Source organism: Podarcis pityusensis, assembly GCF_964106645.2.
Source record: "Podarcis pityusensis genome assembly, chromosome: 10".
Classification (NCBI taxonomy): Eukaryota; Metazoa; Chordata; class Lepidosauria; order Squamata; family Lacertidae; genus Podarcis; species Podarcis pityusensis.
In genome coordinates, this window is record NC_138035.1 from 7677068 (window position 1) to 7699089 (window position 22022).

Below are 22022 nucleotides of genomic sequence, written 5' to 3' on the forward strand. Positions count from 1 at the left end.
GTTGTTAGGGATCCCCCCCCCCGTCATAGCTGTCAACGTTTCCCATTTTTTAAGGGAAATTCCCTTATTCCGAATAGGATTCCTCACAAGAAAAGGGAAAAGTTGACAGCTATGCCCCCAGTCCCCTGCAATTCCCAGAGTTCCCTGGGAAGAGGGGATGGATTTTGTTAAGCCATTTTGGGAATCCTAGTTCTCTGAGGGGAATAGGGGCCTCCTTGTAACTCTCTGCGCCCTTAAACTACAGTTCCCAGGATTCTGGCCGAGGGGTAGGGCAGCCATGACTGTTCAAAGTGGTATGATACTGCTTTAAATGTGTGGTGCGGATGTGGCCTTACTCCCCATATCTCCCAATGGGAGCGGGGCAGGTCCTCCCCACAACAAGGAGGCCTGGCCTTCGAGGGGGCAGCCAGAACCAGGTCTACTAACTTGGTTTGATGGGTCTAATCCTGTGTTAAAGTAGCAGCTACTTCCCAGGTGCTTTTGTTTGTTTGTTTGTTTGTTCACTCAAAGTTTGAAACCCTGCCAGTATTGAGGCTCAGGCCTGGAGGGACAGGAATGCTAATGGGAAGCCTTTGCGGTTCAAAAAGAAACTTAAATTATATTCTGAAAGCAGCTATTGTTGACAGAAACATTTAGTGTGACGGCGTTCACCTGTCGCGTTAAGCTGTGAAGCTTCTCCCTCTGTTACAGGCCGTCCCCCTCAGACAATTATGTGAAATGAACGGGAACTTGAATTGTTCAGAGTTTTAAATGTCTGGGTTGTGCCTCGACCTGATCCATCCTTCTGCACTGGTTCTCTTTGAGGTGCTTTTATTTTTCTGTGTTAAGCTTCTCTCCTCCCAGGTAACATCCTCACCACGTGTGTGCATATTTATCGGTAAACGTATTTGCAAGTCGGTTTGAACGCTGTCTTTTAGATAAGAGCAATCGCTTCCCCATGCTCAGCGCATTGAATGTTTGGTCGCGTATTTGCATTTTGCTTCCCATGTTCCACGGAGCCCTGTGCGTTTTCTTGCATGCTGTACTATGCGCATCCTGTGTCTGTGGCATCCTGGCATGTCAGGGGTGCAGCAGCCCCTGTCCATTTCTGGACCCAGGGCTCATTGGAAATCCGTACATGGATGTGGGGATTGCTTCAGTTCTCAAAAGATGCATCTCCACGTATGTGTTCGCGGCTGGAATAGCCTCCTGTGATCGCCTGCAATGCCCTCTTTTGCTCACCCCACACAAGGGCTGATGTGTTGGCAGCTTCAAAATGAAAATGGGATCACCTGACCTTTGGGGCGCCAGCTGTCACTGTCACCAGCAGGTGCACAGGTGAGTGCCCCCAGGTAGCCTCTCAATTTAGGAACTGCCCGACAAGGACAAAGGGTATGTCTCTTTATCATCATCATCATCATTATTTTGCTAGAGGTTCCTCTCCCCCAGTGGAATTAGGATTTTAGAAGTTTCTTTAGCGAGTTCTACCTCTGCCTCACGTAAATCTCATTGTGGAGGCACTGGGTGAAGGACTTGGAGGTTAATAGATTGGAGGGTGGACACACCCCCCCAGTGTTTTCGGCAAGAAACAAGCTTTACTAGACATTTGAGAATGTTATCGGTGACTTGGACGAATGTGTGTACAGAGGAAAGCTAGAGGAGATATCAGCTCCCTCCTTGCTTACTGGAAATGGGGATAACTTGTAGGGTTAAACAAAGAACGTTGGTTTTTTTATGATGACTTCCTTTAGTTTATTTTGTGTACCTCCTGCCCCTCCTCCCCCCCCCAATAAATTTTACCTGGATATGTTTGAGGACTTCTCTAGACTTGTTTATTGTCCAGATTTGCCGGTGCAAAGTTTTAGTGGAGGTTGGAGTATATTCAGTCTTGCTTGAGCACTCATCCAGATTTGGTTATGGGGTGTTTATTCATCTTCCTGTCCCAATTGTTCATTCTACTCTTCTCATTGTGTTTTATCATCACTTTTCCAGCTGCAAAAAGTCCACTTCCTTTTAAAAATTGAATTTATTGCGCTAGAGGCCTCGCCTTCAGCTGTGGGTACGGACTCACGGGGGGTGGCCCACGGCCGGGTCGCAACAGGAGAACTACCGCCCTGCAAATATATAGTAAAAGATTAAGAAATTGGTCCCCAAATGCATTTTCAGTTAAAAGTAGGTCCTGGGTCTGAAAAGATTGAAGTTACCTGGGTTGAAGTGGCAGAGTGCTTGAATACACATTAATTGCTCAAACCTACATTTCTCAACAAGCGCCCTTGAATTGCTCCTGCAAAATACTGACAGTCTGGAGGAGCCTTGAAACTGGTTTTAAATGAAGGCATGAGTTGGGTTTCATCTTGAAGGTATGTACCCCTTCCCACACTCTGCTTGACCCGCAAACAATTTAAGGCAGAGCTTTCCAAACTGTGGGTCACAACACGCTAGTGTGTCGGCTGCACTGCGTAGGGCTGCATCTACACAGCTATAAAAAAAACGTTCTGAAAATACTCTGGGGGGAAAAACCGTTTTAAAGCTCACAATGGAAAATTTCAGGTCTACACTGCCACCTGGTGTCACAGTGTTATAATGCATTTATAACATTGTTATTTATATAATGTAGCTGAGTCCTAGATGTGTCTCACAAATTCTCCCTGCGCTCCTCCCGGGGCTGGAAAGAGGTTAGTTTAACCTCCGGCTTGCTGGTAAAACTGAATTACTGTGTCATGAAATGATGCATGTCTCTAAAATGTGTCACCAGTATGAAAAGTTTGGAAAGCTCTGATTTAAGGTATGTCTTTAAACTAGCGAGAGTCTCACCAAATAAAGAGGATGGGGAAATGACTAAAAATCTGGGTGGTAGTTCACTAGGATGGGTGTGGGGCAGCCATCCCCATCTGTTTCCCTTTCCTGCTCTTGGCTTGGATTTTTTTGGGTGTGGCTGCCCTTCTTTCTCTTGGTCTGGAAAATGTGCGTCTTACCAGATTGCCCAGTATCCGTAGAACCGCAGAACATTCAGTATCTGCACATAGCATCCTATAATACAGTGGTACCTCGGGTTAAGTACTTAATTTGTTCCGGAGGTCCATTCTTAACCTGAAACTGTTCTTAACCTGAAGCACCACTTTAGCTAATGGGGCCTCCTGCTGCCACTGCGCCGCTGGAGCACAATTTCTGTTCTCATCCTGAAGCAAAGTTCTTAACCCGAGGTACTATTTCTGGGTTAGCGGAGTCTGTAACCTGAAGCGTATGTAACCTGAGGTACCACTGTACATGATTGCAACTTTTGATATTTGGTAGTGGATATGTGTTATTTTGATGGGACGCAGGTGGCGCTGTGGTCTAAACCACTTAGTCTCTTGGGCTTACCGATCGGAAGGTCAGTGGTTCAAATCCCCGCGACGGGGTGAGCTCCCGTTGTTCAGTCCCTGCTCCTGCCAACCTAGCAGTTTGAAAGCACTTCAGACTGCAAGTAGATAAATAGATACCACTCCGGCAGGAAGGTAAACGGCGTTTCCATGCGCTGCTCTAGTTTGCCAGAAGCGGCTTAGTCATGCTGGCCACATGACTCCCTCAGCCAGTAAAGCGAGATGAGTGCCACAACCCCAGAGTCGTTCGCGACTGGACCTAATGGTCAGGGGTCCTTTACCTTTATCTTTATGTGATATTTAGTCAGATGGTGTTTGATCATGGAATACAGCTGCGTTTAGTATTTGACCACTTAATATGTTTCTTTTTTTTTAAATGCTTGCCAAACTGAAAGAGACCCACCATCACAAGAATGCCAAATTTTGGAAGTCAGAATTTCATTTTAAAATTCTGGAGCAGCAAAGCTGGAAAGGTGGGTGATTTTTCATTTTTGCAAAGATCGAATGCAGCTCTTAGGCACATTCTGTTGTGCAAGTTGAGAATGGTGTAGTATAGTTTCCGAGTCCCCCTCTCTGCTGGACTGTTTATAAGGTCCCTTTAATTCCTTTTGTGGCATCTTATTTGCCCTGTTCAGTGGGCTTGAGAAAAGAGGAGGGGGCTGCTGGAAGATAGATCTTCAAGTTCCTTTGGATGTCTAGTTGAATCCTCGTTGCTTTCAAAGTGCAAGACAGATGCTTTTGTCACCCAAATTAGATGGAATGGCAAGGGGCTCTTTGGGGTGCTGTAAAGATGTCTTTGTAAATCACCAAACACACTTTGGGCAAGTTTCCTGGCTGCTCTCCCCTTTACAGTAAGCATAAATCGTCTGCTATGGAAACCAGGATAAGGCAAAGGATGGGGGGCAAATCCCTGTTAAAAAGAGAATTCAGGTGGAAAGGGAAATTAGTTTTCTGGCTCATGTGAGGGATATTGGCTGTTGGCCAATACACTGAAACAAAGAACTTTAAGTGGCATTTGATGGTATTCTAATCAGCAAGCTTTGATGCTGGATTTATTTTGCTTTTGACTAGACTAGAGCGGAGTCTGGAAACAGAGGAGTTATAATTCAGTTGTAAAAAGCATGCACTTTATCCAAGGCTCATTCCTGGGTGACTCGGCTGACAGGACTGGGAAAGACCTCTTTGCCCCCGAGATCCTCAGAGACTGCAGCACTCAGAGTAGACAATACTGATTATATAGACCAGGGTTTCCCAGAGTTGGTTCTCCGGCTGTTTTTGGACTACAACTCCCATCATCCCTAGCTAGCAGGACCAGTGGTCCAGGATGATGGGAGTTGTAGTTCAAAAACAGCTGGATACTTAACTTGCAGAACTGGGATATTTTAGGGCATTCCCACTAATCTCTACTATCATAAAACTTTGTGGGTCTTCAGCTGTGGGTCTTGCAAATACTGGTTAGATCAGCCTTTCTCAACCTGTGGGTCCCAGATGTTGTTGAACTACAACTCCCATCACCCCTAGCTAGCAAGGCCAGAGCTCAGGGATGATGGGAGTTGTAGTCCAATAACATCTGGTTGAGAACTGCTGGGTTAGATGAACATGTGCATTTAGTGTACAAGATGTGGGGGATGGCTATATTCCGGCCCCTCCCAAAAAAAAGAAACAACCACCTAGAACATTAATTCCTGAAACACCATTCTAGTAAATGAGATGAGAATTTGATTCATTGGCCAAATCATGGGAATGCTAATTTAAAAACTGATGGATGTGCAAGTTGCAGTGTTCAGGAAGCTCCCGAGAATTGGCTGTGAGAGCTCTGGTCTCTTTTAATGAAGTTGAACCCTCGTTACCTATTAGCTGAGCGGTTGTGGTGTTTCGGAATGGGCACCCATCCCAATGGCCACCACAGCCAATACTGAATGGCTTAGGAGAGGTGCTGCAGTGTAGGAAAGCGAGAGGACGGCAATAACCACTGTGCTACGTAAAGGGTTGTGTGTTGTTGTTTTTCTGCAGACCATCACTTGCTAGCTGTAAAGCCGTTAATGGCAAAAAAAAATGTGAAGATATCGGAACCTACTATGATCACAAACAAATTAGCACATTTCTTTTGAATGTGATACAACAAAGCTCATGTGTTGTCTTGTTGCAGAACTGCTGTGCCAGTCTGACCCATTACCGCTCTACCAGAGAGATTTGTGAAGTGAGCTTTTTATAGCAAAACAGTTAAATTTGCATCAGCGTTTTTTCCCAAGGTTTCAGGTGCCAGCTGGCACAAGGCTCAGTGGCCTTGAATCATGCCTACAATGAGAATGAGGTGCAGAGCAGGTGCAGATGTCTCTTTCTTTAAAGCTCTCCAGTTTGCTGGGTGCTTTCCATTTCACACATCCGAAAGCAACCTGCTTGGCTAATGGCTCCCAGCTGGTTCATCTATAACTCTCTTTCTTGGTTGCTGGAGATTTATGTCTCCTTCTTGGCTGCTGGGAGATGAAGCTGGTCTTTCAGAGGGTTAAAGACATGTCTCCAGTGCTTTGGGTGCTTAGACTAAGTGGTGATTTATTTTCTGTGGGGTGTTTCAATTGCTGACGTTTCAAAGAGAATGTCCCAAACAGAATGATCAAAAGATTGCATTTTATTATTTTTTATTTGGATGCTAAAATGGTCTTCCTTCTTCCAAGGTAAATGGGACCACTTTTTATATTACATGCTTTTTAGAGTCTACTTCCCATTATCGTACACAGCTAAGCCATTTTGACCTAACCTTTCCACTTGGGTCCGAAGGTTCCCATCACAATTTTCAAATAGCTGCCATTTGAATGTGGAGTGCTTTTAGGACTATTACTCACCTAAAGCAATCTCAGATGATTCTGCGTCAGTGTTTTAACTGAGGAATAAATTGACTAAACTGGCGTATTTCAAGGGCTACCAACTGTAAACAAACGCTTGTTTGAAATAACGCAGTAGACACATTGGCTATTCAGATCTTTTATAGTGAAATGAGAAGCTACTTTTGTTCCTTGGGCGTGTGGGGGAAAATAAGAGCTCTGATATGCATCATAATCAGCTGAACCATCCGTCACCCCCATAAAGCCTGCGATTTAGAAATATCTACCAAAACTAAAACACCCTGTCAAATGGCTGACCATAGGGGGGACTTGGATATTCCAAGATGTACATATAAATTGTGAGGAATAGCCCACCAACTGCCCTCCGAATGGCTCCCATGTCACCCAAAACAAGCATCCTGTTATGAGTGGCTTGTTTCCTGCAAGAGGTGTTACAAGCGAGCTGCAGGCAGATCTCAGCGAGCAGGAGCATTTGGAAGCGAAGGAGTCTTGTGCGGCGTTTTCCCTGAAGGGGCTGGGGGTGGAGGGGACAACGGCTACGACGAAGGCTTTGGGTTAGACAACAGAGAAGAGGGTTGCCCTTCCACTGCTGCAGGTTTGTTTCTTTTCCTCCCGGATGGAATGGGAGGGAGTACTGGCTTGGTGTTGGAACCTGGACGGTCTACGAGTTGGCGGACGGCGGGAGGAGGAGGCTTGGGCTTGGGCGCTTTCTTCTCTTTGGACTCAGGAGAAAGGGTCACCTCTGCAAGAAAGGAAAATGGCATTCGTCAGCAGTTCCGATGAGTAGGAAGCAGCCGCCGTTAGAACAGGAGTGGCGGCTGTGGGGTTAAGACTCCAGCTGCCATCAGCCCCAGCCAGGGAAGATGGGAGGAGAGTCCTGGTTCTAGCAGACGCCCACCAGAGAGAACCTTAACAAAGCACCCTGTTCAAGGAGAACCGCTTCACAAAGGGTCTTCCCGCTTGAGCAGCGCCTAACTGCCGCGTCATGAAATATGCTCGTTCTTTGCCATGGGTGAATTGGGGTTCGTGTGTCAGCATTTCCGATGCATGGACTTGGGCGTGACGTCGTCATTCACAATAAGCAGCACACTTCACTGCCACCTAACTGCTAATGCTGGATATTGGGGCTGGTCTGCCAACTCCTTTGCAGAAGTTCACAAGCACAGCGCAGCAGGGATTATTTCCCTTCCCTGCCATTTGCCCCTTCTCTTTTTTGCATCACTATAGCTTTGAGTCAGTGACATACTATGCAAAACTGCTCTGAAGGCTCAGGACTTGCTCCAGGGAATCGTACCAATAGCTGGTCTCTTTAGAGCAGCGGTGGGGAACCTCAAGCCTCGGGGCCAAATGCAGCCTTTTGGGGTCTCCACCTGGCCCTTGCAACACCTCCCTAAGCTATGCCTCTTCTTCTGCCACAACCCTTTCCCCCCTGTCCTTGAGTGCCTTTACATGGCTGGAATGTGCTTTGAACTGTGGCAATATCTCTGGAGATGTGTGTGCACTGGGGGGGGGCAGGGGGCTAGAAACTTCGGTATGGCTGGCATGCAACCCACACCGAAGCAATTTAAGGCCTGCTTTTGAGCTCCACAAAGTTGCCCTTTTGAGAATGTGTCCTTCCGATTAAAAAAAGGCTCCACAGCCCTGCTTTAGAGCATAAAAACAGCAGATGGGGTTCTATGTCTGGATCACAGGTAGGTGAAACTGGCCCCCATGGGCTGTAAATGTGCTGTTTCCGTCTTGGCCCAGCAGAGCTCATGGCCAAAGTTTTTGCTCCACTCCCACCTTTCCTGCCTTCCTGCTCACCATCCATCTCCTCGGCTGACGGAACCGGGGCAGCGGGCGGCAGCTGAGAAGCCGTGCTTCTAGATGAAAGTGCTCCCGGCGAAAGGCTGAGCGAATATCTTGGTGTGCCGTGTGCCTCTCTGGGGCTGGGAAAGGAAAGTTTGGTTCTCATGAACAAAAAAGCAAGCAAGCAAGCAGAAGAAAACCGATACGTACTTTGCAACTCGGGCGACTTGCAGAATCTTACAACAACACCCAAGTCTGCCTGAGATGTTTCACCCCTCCGACTTAGCAGTGCCACATGAGTGCCAGGGTGTGCTCAGATAGTCTGTGCCAACCTAGTGCCTCTCCAGATGCTCTGGCCTGCAACTCCCATCAGGCCCAACAAAGCACGTGGTTGCGGGGTTGATGGGAGTTGTAGTCCAAAACAGCCGGAAGGCGCCAGGCACTCCATACTTAGATCAGCTGTGCATCAAGAGATGTGCTCCCGCCAGCTGGGGAGCAGAGCAAGGGGATCCTGCTGTGGACTCCTTGGTTCACTTCTGCTTCACTGGCACCCCCAGATCTATTACCAGGGTGAAGTTTCTTCTGCAGTCGAGCTGACGCTAGATGTAGAACTGCAAGCCTTGGTAAAGTCAAATGAGCAAGTGCCATAGGCAGGGATACCTCAAAGCCAGTCCCTCCTTCCCACCATCACCCAGTTCACTGCCTGGAGCTCCTTCTTCCTTCCTGCATTTCCCATCAAACTGAGCCAATGGAGATGGGTGAATCTTGCAATTTCGGTTTCTCTCAGCTTCTTAACATTTTCCAGTTGTAAGCTCAGCTCTCCAGGAATCCACACCAGTTTCCATTTTTTAAAAGATCAGAATTCTAGTGTTAATTTCTCCTAATGCACATGTTTGTGTATGGCATTTTGCCTAATAAAGCACATTTTTGCAAAGCAATGTTCCCTAATGTAGCACTTATTTTTGCATATTTTCACTAACATAACGCAAATTTTGAAACATGCCCGTGTTTCGACTTGTGTATTGCTATGGAAAGTTTGAATGAGGTGTGCTCTTAAATGCAATCTAAATCCATTTCCCTCGCCATCCCTAGTACATGTACTGTGCAGGAGCAATGGAGCACCCATACGACGCCGCATCCCTCGCTCTCTGCATCAGGAACTCCAGGCTTGGAATTATGACCCTTTGGTTTAGAAAATGCTGGAGGCTCCAAGATTTTTTGTGGGGGGGGGGGGGAAGAGACCCACAATTCCCCAGGCAAGCCGTGCAGGCATGATAAAAATAGTTCACGAAACAACAACATCACACCTCTATTAACAAGCTTCACATCTTGGCATGCTTTCGCACAAACTTACCAGGACTGACTTTTTGTTTTACTTGCTCTTCAGTCCCAAGCAATGGAAGCATGAAATTGAAAACGAAGGGTGAATATGTTGATTAGGAAAGGGGTGCAGGCTACTGCTGGGCTGACTCCCCAAGGGCCACCCCCTCATCCTGCTAATACGCTTCCGACTGGCAGCTTGCAGGGAGCTTGGTGGTTCCTGGCTGGACAGGAGGCAGGACTGGCCATTCTTTTGACCCAGCATGGCTCTCCCTGCATTCTCAAATGGGATGAGCCACCCTCTCTCTTGCTCCAATCAAAACTCACATGCAAAGTAGAAGACAGGAAGGCTGAATATTCTGCATCCCTTTGGCCAGCTGTTGCACCACCTTAGGGTGCAGATCTTCACTTTGTGGAGCACAAGTTCACACAGCAGTTGGGACACACACACACACACACACAAAATGAATGAATGAATGAATGAATGACTGAGTGCATGCAGCCTGCTTCCTTGCAAGCTTGGCTCACAGTTGATTTCTCACAAACAATTAAGAGTGCTAAGTGCAGGCGCTTGCAGAGTTAAAACACCTTAAGGTGAGGAAATGGAAAGGAAGGAAGGTTTTGTTTCCCCAGATACAAACAAATGCAGGGACCTCCCGCATGACGCAGGCTTCAGCCGGCTTAGAGATCTTTACAGCTGGCAAATTTAAACTGAGTAAAGAGAGCAAGAAGGCAGAATGGGCCAGAGAAAGGAGTTGTCATGGAGATGTGGGGATCATGGGGGATTTCCCTGGGCACCCTTCCTGCCCTTAAGGCTAGTAGTAGCTTCAACCAAGCCAAAAGAAGCGTGCCAGCCCTTCCAGGTGCTGGCCTTGGTAGGTGACAGAATGCATTTATATTCAATTACAACTCAAGTCATGGATTGCATCAGATGAAACGGGATACTGTCTCTGACAGCTCATTCCACACTAAGCCAGTTTCTGGTTCCTGTGCCAAAGCCGCCTTTTATTTTTTGCTGCTCCAGACTGGCTGGGCTGCTCCTTTGAAAGGGGTTTCCACAGGGAAGAAATCAGTCCCTGATGAAACCGGAGGAGCCATTAGGATCCAGGCATGCACTCCAGGCAAGGTTCTATGGCAGAACCTGCCTGATGGGGAACCTGCCCACCTCGCCCCTTGTCAACGAACACTTTTGCCCTTACCCACCTTCGGTCTGGGCTAGCGGGTGGGACACCACGATCTGGGCTGCTTTCTTTTCTGGGTGACAACCTCGAAACCTGAGATGGGGGTTCCAAAAACCGAGCATGTGATAAGCCAACTGCTGCGGAAGTGCCGTCAAAATAGCTGGAATGACACATAAGGAAGTATATGAGGACTTCTCTCTGTTATGTGCATCGGAGAGAAAGTCAAGATTCATTCCCTTCTTTCCACTGTGATGACCCCTTAGCATAACATCCCCAATTCACAGTGACAACCCTGGCCCCTCTTCCCTATGTTGTACCAATGGTGTTGAATGATATGGCTCCCAGGGTCTCCTACAACCCAGTGATTTTGTAGGTGTTATATTGGATTCTGCAGGGGGGAACGACTGCTAAAGAGATCAAATAGTTTGGACACGTTTAGCCTAATGACAACGACGACAACAACAACAATTTATTATTTATACCCTGCCCATCTGGCTGAGTTTCCCCAGCCACTCTGGGCAGCTTCCAATTGAGTGTTAAAACAATACAGCATTAAATATTTAAAACTTCACTAAACAGGGCTGCCTTCAGGATGTCTTTTAAAGCTAAGATAGCTGCTTATTTCCTTCACATCTGATGGGAGGGTGTTCCACAGGGCAGGCGCCACCACTGAGAAGGCCCTCTGTCTGGTTCCCTTTTGTTGGGAGAACAGAGCATTGGGATTTACTAGATAATTTTCTCCAGTGGGTGGAGGGGGCCTATGGAGGGGCTGCAGTGTGGTATCCCCAGACTTATCATGGGTGCTCTATGCCTCTCCATGGTGCTGGAGGAGACTCTTGCGAGTCCCATGGACTGCGCGAAGATCAAACCTCTCCATTCTGAAGGAAATCAGCCCTGAGTGCTCACTGGAAGGACAGATTCTGAAGCTGAGGCTCCAATACTTTGGTTACCTCATGAGAAGAGAAGACTCCCTGGAAAAGACCTTGATGCTGGGAAAGATTGAGGGCACAAGGAGAAGGGGACGACAGAGGACAAGATGGTTGGACACTGTACTCGAAGCTACCAGCATGAGTTTGACCAAACTGCGGGAGGCAGTGGAAGACAGGAGTGCCTGGCGTGATCTGGTCCAGGGGGTCACGAAGAGTCGGACACAACTAAACAACAACATGCCTCTCCAAGCTTTTCTGCAAGAGCAGTTTTCATCATTCCCATCAGTTGGGTAGCACAGCCATCTTCTTTCCAAACAGCGATTTTTCTGAACCCTTACATAGGGCTCGTCTACATGGAAGGTAGCGCATCTAGGAGAAGGAAGCCTCTGCTGCCTTGCGGGACATCCTCGGGAGAAGAAAAGGCTCAGGAGCCAAACCCTACACAAATCTGGAGTCGAGTCCCTAAGACGGTTGGATGCTGCCTTGTACAACTCCTTCTGGCAACTGCTGCAGCCAAGCTGGTGCCAAACGCCTCGCTCTGCTTTTCTTTGGGCCACAACAGCAAGGCAAAGTAGGGGGTCTTGTCGTCTGGGCAGCCCAGGACCTCCAGACATACTGCCCAGGCTAGCGCCCCAGGGGGTCACTTTGGTGCTGCTAACACAGCCGTTTGACTTTGCCCTTGGAGGCGCACTCCATTGTCTTTTGAGACAGACAGATGCCAACAACATCATGAATGGGGAACCTGTGATGCTCTGAATGCTGCTGGATTCCTCCTCCTTGATTATTGGTGATGTTGGCTGGGGCTGATGGGAGTCCAGCATCATGCAGGGGGGGCTCAGCTTCCCCATCACTGCCCTGCATGGAGGCAAAATATTACAGGGCCATGTTGGTGACACAAACATCCTCCCAGAGGGTGACAGAAATGGATTTTAAATGGGGGGGCCACTAGGGGGCGCATTGGAAGATGGCCGACAATACCATCTCTCTGACCCACACGGGGTAATTAAGAGGCTGTTATGGGAGTAGGCAGCCTCCCTTGTTGCCCCAAGGAAATGGGGAACACTGCCCTTGCCTGCTGTGCCCATAAATCACCCCTAATTTGAAAGAAGGGGGTGAGGGCCCTAGGCAGAATGCCCCCGTGTGGACATCAGCTCTCCTGGACGCTGTCTCTGATCGCGCACTAGTTGCAGCAATTTGGAATAATTAATTACAAAAGAAGCAAATGCACATATTTCAAGTGAAGAAGGGGAGTGAAGTCTGCTAATTTAAGTGACCTCTGCGAAAGAAGACGATGGGCTGGAGAAACAGGAATATTTTACGATGAAGATACACCAAAGGCGGGGTATGTTGACAACGGGGCTGAATGGGGGGGGGAACCTTTTTTTACGTTCCTTCTATGTGATTTACAAGAACCCCTCCTCATTAGAACCGTCGGTTGAACTGACGCAAGCAAGATGATTAAGGTCTGTGTGGAGATAAACTTTAACCAAAAGTATGCTTTATGGAGACCGAGAAGCAATAAGAGCTTTTGGGAATGGCGCAGCAATTAATTCGGAGTCGCCATCTTGCCAAAGGATTTACAGCCGGGAGGAAGAACGGATTTGTTTTCAGACTGCATTCCTAGTGAATCTCCTCAGAGGTTTTGAGAAAGGAGGCAGATCGGTGAAGATTAATGACGCTAAGACTGTTTTGATGTATGGAAGTGATGTTATATGGAAAACGTCTGGATATGGCTACTGGATTAAAAAAAAAATATCCACGCAGGATTACAAACTGTTCTAACCAGCTTGCGGAGACTATCAGAGGTCACAAAGAGAAAGGAAAAATATATGAAAATAACAACAAGAGATGTGGAAAAATAATAAGAAAGGACTGGATAGTACTGTGAACATCATAAGGTTAGATTTGTGGACATTAAAACAGCAGTAAGAAGCAAGAAGTTGATTGGATCCCTTCGGAACTTGAAATATGGGTACCAACAAAAATTTAAAATTCAGCTGTGTAATTTGGAATTTATGTAATTTGGTTTGATTTGATGTGATTGGTCGGTTAATAAAAAAATATTCTTAAAAAAAGAAAGAAATGGATTTTAAATGTAAGAATATAAGCCCATTGGATCAGGCCAGTGGCCCATCAAAAAGGACAACCAGATGCTTGTGAGAAGCAACTTTCCATAGGAAAAAGAAATAATTACTAGCAAATACATTAAGCTGACAAATAATGCTATTTCTATGGACAGTATGAACAGTGCTAAGGGTGGCACTGTGGGTTAAACCACAGAGCCTAGGACTTGCCGACCAGAAGGTCGGTGGTTCGAATCCCCGAAACAGGGTGAGCTCCCGTTGCTCGGTCCCTGCTCCTGCCAACCTAGCAGTTTGAAAGCACGTCAAAGTGCAAGTAGATAAATAGGTACCGCTCCGGCGGGAAGGTAAACGGCGTTTCCGTGTGCTGCTCTGGTTCGCCAATAGAGGCTTAGTCATGCTGGCCACGTGACCCGGAAGCTGTACACCGGCTCCCTCGGCCAATAAAGCGAGATGAGCGCCGCAACCCCAGAGTCGGTCACGACTGGACCTAATGGTCAGGGGTCCCTTTACCTTTAGCTATAGGCACGTCAGGAATTTACTATTCCAATTTCCCCAAAGGTGCCTTGGCTCAAATTATTTTAACAAAATTGTGTCAAACTGAGTTCTCTGCTTTAAAAAGGCACATTGGGGCCATGTTGTAGTTGTAGTTGGGGCATTTGTTGATATCCCACCTTTCTCTACGGCAGGTTAGAAAACAAGCAAATGGTACGGTGTGCTCAGATTATATTAGCGACATGAGTGAGCAGGTATGCAAGTACACCTGTACTCACACCTGGAAAACACTGTCCCTTGCTCCTGCCTGGAGCTAGAGGATTTCCCAAGGAGAAAACGATATGGGAGAGAATGCAGAGGTCCGCTGGCACCGCACACAGAACAGATTCGCAGAAACCCCTGTGCTCTTTCCTTTAGCAGGCAGATTATTTCCAGGTGGTCACAGGGGAGGTGAATAGCTGTTTATCCAAAGACAACAGTTTGTGCTTCTCCATGGTGCTAGGCAAGTTAGTAAGCTTGCATGGCTGTCCATAGGGAACGCTTTGCCGCTGCTGCAGTCACTCATACGAATGTACAAAGATCCCTGGTAGATCAGGCCAAAGTTTCCCCCCAGCTCAGAGTCCAGTTTACAGTAACCAGCCAGGTGTCTCCAGGAGGCCCACAAGCGGGAATGGATGCAAAGGCAATCGCCCTCTGCTGTTGCTGCTCCCCAACAACTGATGCTTCTCTGAACATAGGAGATTCCAGGTAGTTGTCACAGCCTATGTCCATTAGTGACTCCATCGACCACCCATGAATTTGTCCAGTCCCCCTTTAAAGCCAGCTGGGCTACTTACTGGACGCCACAGTTCAAGGTAGAGAATTATTATTAAGAAAGCCATAAATTAACTACAGGCTGATTCCAACAACGTTTCCCTCCAAGCAGACACACTCAAATTAATGGACCAAGCATAGTCATGTCTATCAGTGTCAATGGTCTGATATCCCGCCTTTCACTCCCTTTAAGGAGTCTCAAAGCGGCTAACATTCTCCTTTCCCTTCCTCCCCCACAACAAACACTCTGTGAGGTGAGTGGGGCTGAGAGACTTCAGAGAAATGTGACTGGCCCAAGGTCACCCAGCAGCTGCATGTGGAGGAGCGGAGACGCGAACCCGGTTCCCCAGATTACGAGACTACCGCTCTTAACCACTACACCACACTGGCTCTCTGAGTAGGTCTAACGCCAGAGGGAACCCTATGCATGGCATATAATTGCACGCTTTATGGTTGTAGAAGCTGGGGGAGCATGGCTGGCTGGCATGTTGGAAGATCCCTGTGCTACTGCTTGTGAGGACGATGTCCTCATTCCAAAGGGTGCCAATCACCTCCAGTAGGCTGGAATTGCTACCAGGCATGAAATTACTACAGTGGCATGGTATGGGGAATACTATTAATACTTGCTAACCAGCTTTGCTGTCGTGGGGAGAGATCAAATGGTGTTCACACTTTTGATCTCTTCATGAATTCTGATGCTCAGGGTGGCCTGAGGGCAAAGGAAAAGATAACACCCCCCCTGTGCACACACAAGAGCCAACAGGGTAGCAGTTGAATTTACGTCAATACTCCCAGCGAGAGGACAGCATCTTCCAGCACAGACTAGACCAGGCATAGGCGAACTCTGGCCCTCCAGGTGTTTGGGACTACAATTCCCATCATCCCTGACCACTGGTCCTGTTAGCTAGGAATGATGGGAATTGTAGACCATGCGGCACACAGCTCTACCTTCCAACAGAGGGGAAGGGGGGGGGGGCTCAGGCCATGACTGGCCCCCAGGATCTAACCCCTGCCTAGTGAAAGGCCAGCAGCACTGAAGCGGGTATTAGCATTATCATTTGTTAAATTTACACCCCATAGGAACTCAGGGTGGCCAATGCAAAACCGTTAAAACGGTACAATTAAAATAAAATGAACATGTGTTTTAAACATCAAAAAACAATCATATGACCACAAAGCTTATAATATCAAGGTTGCCAGGAGCAGTATTTTTCAGTCATCAAATGCCTGGATAAACAGGAGCATTTTTGAGTTGTTCCTGAATGTTAATAATGCGTGAGATTGAAGCATCTCCCCTAGGGAGGCCACGGGGAGCCACCACAGATAAGGCTCTGCCATGGGTCAGAGCCAACCAGCCAGTGTCTCCCTTGTCTCCCCCACCAATCGTAGGGCCTGAGTTGCTTGATACTGGGAGAGACGCCCTTTTAGGTACCTGGGTCCCAAGCCATTCGGGCTTTGCATGTTACTACTCACACCTTGAATAGAGCTCAAAATGCAAACAGCTGCCCCCCTGAGCCAAATTTGCACCCACCCTGTGGAATCCAAACTGCTGCATTTGTTTAGGAGAAAACTGGCTGACTTTCAACAAAAGTGCACGAGAGAGACGACAGCCATCCCTCTTCAAGGCGGCGGAGACCTTTTTACACGGCGTTTCTCAGATAGGTGTGCAAAATGTTTTTCATTTCCCACTTATGTTTGAAGTAGACATGACCCTGCGGAGGCAGCCTTCTCTTTAGCCCATTAGCACCCTGACTAATCAAGTGACATTAGATTCGTTCTGTGCTGCGGTGCCCACAAGGGACAGGGAGAAGGAACTCAAACCTTTGTCTTGCGGAGAGCTCTCGATAAAGAAAGCCGCCCCTCTGTCTCTTGGCAACAGAGTGGCTGGATGGAGAACCGCAAAGCCACTGAACTCCAGGAGCAAAGAACTATTTTCCGTAAAAGAGGCCATTGTGTTCTAAATCAAAGCAGATGATTTTTCTCCCTCGCCCCCCCAAGAGCTCAGCCAGGGAAAGGAGAAAGAGGGAAAAGGCAGAGATCTATTGAGGCTTTTTGCAATTACTTTTCAGAGAGACGGACTTCCTCTCTGACCCCCAACGTTCACAGAGAGTGCTCCAATCAACCAAAGTCTCGGGGAAAACAAATTCAAAGCAAGAGCAGCTTTTCTGAATAAGAGAGCTCATCAAAAGCTGGCGGTATTTCGTGCCTGCTAGGTTTTGCACCAAAAGGAAGCTAAATTTGGCAACAGGTGTAAGTCAGGTTAATGGCACGGAAGGGCAAAGATGCTTTGCTGCCTGAGACAGAGCAGCACATAGCGCCCCATGGCCACCACCAAGGTAAAGTGTACAGTGCCAAGGGCAGCTAAGTTATTTGAGCATCTGAAAATCCCGTAAGTGCATCTCTCCCTACCTGGCAATGAGAACCTAAGTAGCGGCTACCTCACTCTGCCTAATGGTTGAGGTGTCCCTATCCTGCAGCACTTGCTGAAGTTGGTTCCTTCCCACTCCATCAGCACAAAGCCAGGAATGGATGGCTCAGTCAGTTTTGGTTTCTCTGTTTCCTATTTTGCCAGTCTGAAGCAGCGTCTCCACCCACATCGTTCTACCCGGACACTGAGGTCCAGCGCCGAGGGCCTTCTGGCGGTTCCCTCACTGCAAGAAGCCAAGTTACAGGGAACCAGGCAGAGGGCCTTCTCGGTAGTGGCGCCCTCCCTGAGGAACGCCCTCCCACCAGATGTCAAAGAGAACAACTACCAGACTTTTAGAAGACAGCTGAAGGCAGCCCTGTTTAGGGAAGCTTTTAATGTTTGATGTATTACAGTATTTTAATGTTTTGTTGGAAGCCGCCCAGAGTGGCTGGGGAAGCCCAGCCAGATGGACGGGGTATGAATAAATTATTATTATTATTATTATTATTATTATTATTATTATTATTTTGCCAGTCCTAAATTCAGTTCTCCACATTCCTGTAGCAATTTGTGATTTAAAAAAAATATTATTCATGAAAACTTGTAAGCATTTTAGTGCAAATTTCTTTCAACACACCCATTTTTAGTTGCCGTTTTCTCTAATATACAGATTTTGGCAAGCAATTCCCCATAACGCGCGCGTGTGTGTGTGTGTGTGTGTGTGTGTGTTTTAGCTTCACTAATATATGTATTTTTGTACATATTGTTTTACTGGAGAACGGCATTGCAGAATTCGGTTAAGTGCACATTTTGAAGGGAGGCTGTGTGTTGGTCCATCTATGGCATTTGGAAAGTGCAGATCAGGTAGTTTCTCATGAAAATGAAACTGAATTTGTCCTCCATCCCTCCTGATGAAATGTAGCCCTCTTCCCAGGCAAGAAATGTAAAAATGAGAGGATAGACAGACGAGGGAGACTCCTCTGTGTTAGAATCCAACAGAGAGAGTGGCTGGGGCAACCCAGTGAGATAGGTGGGGTACAAATTAATTGTTGTTGTTGTTAATATAATTGCTATTATTGATCATTGTTGTTGTTGTTGTTATTTCTGAATACATCTTTTAAGAAATCAAATCCCACCACAAGTTTTGTCCTTCATGTGTTCTGAAAAATATTTGGAAAACAAGCAGTTTGTTGTCTGCAAAAACCTCGAAGGGATCAAGACTTTAGCACCTCCGACGAAAGTGGTCGGGAACTAATAGTGCAGAGTGTGGCTTGGGGTGTGTGGCTGCCAAGCTCCCCAGTCAATGAGCATAAATACTTCACTTCCTGGTTTCTTAGAGCTTTGGGATCACGGAAGAAGCCTCCTTCCCACTCCAGCTCATTGCAGCCCCTTCGCATGCCTTTCCTTACCTCTGAAACAGCTGGCTATAGGAACTCACAGCCTTCCCTGTCAGTCCCTGCTTGGCCGTCTGCTGCCGCCTCTGAAGAGAAGCCTCCTCCTGAAAAAGAAGCACAATCAACTTAGAATCATATAATTGTAGAGGTGACCCCAGGGGTCATCTAGTCCAACCCCCTGCCGTGCAGGAATCACAGGTAACTTGTTAGAATAAAACTTTGGAGGGGCTGTGAAACAGCAGAGAAGCTCCTCTCTGCCTAAAACCAGAGAGAGAGAGCAAGGAGGAAAGACCTGTTTCTGGGTGAGAGGGGGCTTACACAAAATCAATCCTTGAACACAGAAACCTAGGTTATCAGGGCAATCAGCAGCTCTGTTCCCTAACACCTAAATTTCTGTGTGGAGGGATTTATTTATTTATTGTATTCAGTGGTACCTCGGGTTACAGATGCTTCAGGTTACATATGCTTCAGGTTACAGACTCCGCTAACCCGGAAATAGTACCTCGGGTTAAGAACTTTGCTTCAGGATGAGAACAGAAAATGTGCTCTGGCGGCGTGGCGGCAGCAGGAGGCCCCATTAGCTAAAGTGGTGCTTCAGGTTAAGAACAGTTTCAGGTTAAGTACGGACCTCCGGAACGAATTAAGTACTTAATCCGAGGTACCACTGTATTTAGTTATTTTTAAAATATTTCTAGGCTGTCATTTTTGGCAGTGCTAATCACAATGTTTGATTGCTTAATGTTTGATGCTGTTGTTGCTCTGAGGACCCTCCAGTGGTCCTCTCACTGCAAGAAGTGAAGTTGCAGGGAACCAGGCATAGGGCCTTCTTGGTAGTTGCACCCTCCCTGTGGAACACCCTCCCACCAGATGCCAAGGAGCTAAACAAGCACACAACTTTTAGAAGACATCTGAAGGCAGCCCTGTATCGGGAAGTCTTTATGTGCTACTGTTGTTTTAATTTGTTGGAAGCCGCCCAGAGCAGAGGGGGTAACCCAGTCAGATTGGCAGCGTATAAATCATAAATTATTATTATAATTATTATGTTCAAGGCATGGGTAAGGGGTGGGGGGCAGTTGCCCTCCCTATCCCTACCTCTCTCCAGAGAAACGAAAGCCTTTTGCTAATTGGTGGGTAACGGATCGGTTTCCGGCTTCTCTTCTCCATCTGGAACTCGAACTCCAGAAAACTGGGGAACAAATCTTCTAAGCAATAAGGCATGATGGTAATAATTCCATAGCTGCCATGCCTGCTGAGCTCAGATTCAGCATTATTACACACCATCATTCTAGAACCTCAGTGTTTGTTTGTTTTTGTGTGTGTGTGTTTTTAAAAAACAGCTTCCATTGGATTTCCAACTCCTTCCAGCTGTCATACGGGGAGGATTAGTTGCACAAGAATATATAGGAAGCTGGCAAATAATGGGTCATTTATCCTTGTAGCTCAACACTGACTACTCTGATGGGCTGTGGCTCTCTAAGTCCGAAACAGAGTTGTTGTTTTTTACCATCACTTTTTTTACTTGATCCTTTCAACTAGAGGGGGAATGACTGAACCTGGGACCTCTCTCATCAGAATGCTACAAGTCGAGGTCATCCAAGGAAGCAGGATGTCAGCGGATTCAGGGCAGATAGCAGGCGTGGTACTCCTTCGCACAGTGTGCAGTTAAAGCCACGTGCACAAAAACATTAAACTACATATTGAAATATTAAAATACAGGAAGGAAATTTTAAAGGGAAAAACTGAGGCAGAGTTAATAAAATTCATTTTTAAAATAATTTTTTTGTAATTTTTTATAATTTGACATTATTCAATTCACTTTCAATATAATAATTCCTTACATTTTGGCTTCCCATCCTTACGTCCGGGATGTTCCTATTGTATTCCTTTATCTGCTGCCATAACTGCCATTTATTTTCTATTGTAACTTATATTACAATCATTTATTTATTCTCCTTTCCTTGACTCTTATTCAAATCCTGCTCACGATTTCATTTGGCTATAGTTTTCTCTCTCTCAAATAGGACAGATATAAAATTCTAATATAGTGAGATATAAAGGTCTGGGAGCGGGCCTTTAGGTCTTTTAAAAGACACCTGAGCATTGTCAGTGTTGGCACTTGCCAAAGCTCAGGGAGAATTTAGAGACACTGCAGTAGAAAAGGCCCTCTCTCCTGTGGCCGCTGATTGCCACTTCCATGGGCTGCAACACGAGCAGAATCAGCTGGCTGTAATGATCATGTAGGGAACCCTTGGTGTAAGTAAGACTTTGGATATGATTAATCATAAGGGACGCGGGTGGCGCTGTGGGTTAAACCACAGAGCCTAGGACTTGCCGATCAGAAGGTCGGCGGTTCGAATCCCCGCGATGGGGTGAGCTCCCGTTGCTCGGTCCCTGCTCCTGCCAACCTAGCAGTTCGAAAGCACATCAAAATGCAAGTAGCTAAATAGGTACCGCTCTGGCAGGAAGGTAAACGGCGTTTCCATGCGCTGCTCTGGTTCGCCAGAAGCGGCTTAGTCCTGCTGGCCACATGACCCAGAAGCTGTACGCCGGCTCCCTTGGCCAATAAAGCGAGATGCGCGCCAAAACCCCCGAGTTGGTCACGACTGGACCTAATGGTCAGGGGTCCCTTTACCTTTACCTTTAATCATAGTCTCTCTCTCTCTCACTCACACACACACACACACACACACACTTACCACTGGTGTTTTCTCTGCTGAAAGTCTGGCCGATATGACGGCAGAGTAATTTTTGGCCGATGAGTCCAAAAACTCGATGGGGGTGGGCGATGGCGCTACCCCATCGGTTCCTTTGACGGAGGCTGTTTTCGGAGGCACTGTGAGCATCCCGTTTGGAACTGAGAAAGAGAAGGTGAGCTCACTTAGCCCGGCAAATGGGATCAGCAGAAAGGCCAGCGGGAATTAAGGAGTTCTGGCGACTTGCCATTCTTGAGAAAGCACGTCACGGAAGACGACACCCACCTCTGGGCCTCTCGGCCTGTTCTAGAATCCCCTTGCAGCAGGAAGGTGGGGTTCTGTGGCCCTTCAGTTGCTACGGGACTGCGGGGCCCATCAGCCACTGCAGCCAGGGATGATGGGAGTTGTAGTCCAGCAACACCTGGAGGGTCCCAGGGTCCCCACCTAAACTATACAACATTTCTCTCTCTCTCTCTCTCTCTCTCTCTCTCTCTCTCTCTTTCCCTCCAAGAAATGGAGAAGGGATGCTGAGCCCAGGGTTAAGAACGTTGCTTGCTCTGTTCAAAAATGGCTAATGAAGTTCAGCCTAGAATGCAGAATCTGGACACTGGAAGTAGGTTTTCATAAACACCCTCAAGGGTTATCTACTGGGTTTTCCCCCTCATGGGAATGGGTTTTAAGCTTAGCTCAGGCCCTCTTTGAGGAGATTTCACCCCTCCCATACCCAAGAATCTCCT

At 47.2% G+C, this 22022-nt stretch overlaps 1 protein-coding gene across 2 annotated transcripts in view; it reads right to left on the reverse strand.

Annotated features, from left to right (window-relative positions):
* Positions 1–5952: 5952 nt before the first annotated feature.
* The window catches only part of LRGUK (leucine rich repeats and guanylate kinase domain containing), a 57642-nt gene continuing 41572 nt past the window's right edge, over positions 5953–22022 (reverse strand). The window contains exons 16-20 of one of the 2 annotated variants that reach the window (XM_081022756.1): positions 21289–21446; positions 18608–18696; positions 10496–10633; positions 7988–8112; positions 5953–6926 (exon numbers count right to left, since the gene is read on the reverse strand). In XM_081022756.1, the coding sequence (XP_080878882.1) occupies positions 6721–6926; positions 7988–8112; positions 10496–10633; positions 18608–18696; positions 21289–21446 (716 nt within the window). In that variant the 3' untranslated portion in view covers positions 5953–6720. Of the gene's footprint in view, positions 6927–7987; positions 8113–9307; positions 9354–10495; positions 10634–18607; positions 18697–21288; positions 21447–22022 lie in introns of those variants that run through there. The other variant, XM_081022757.1, reaches the window with a different exon arrangement.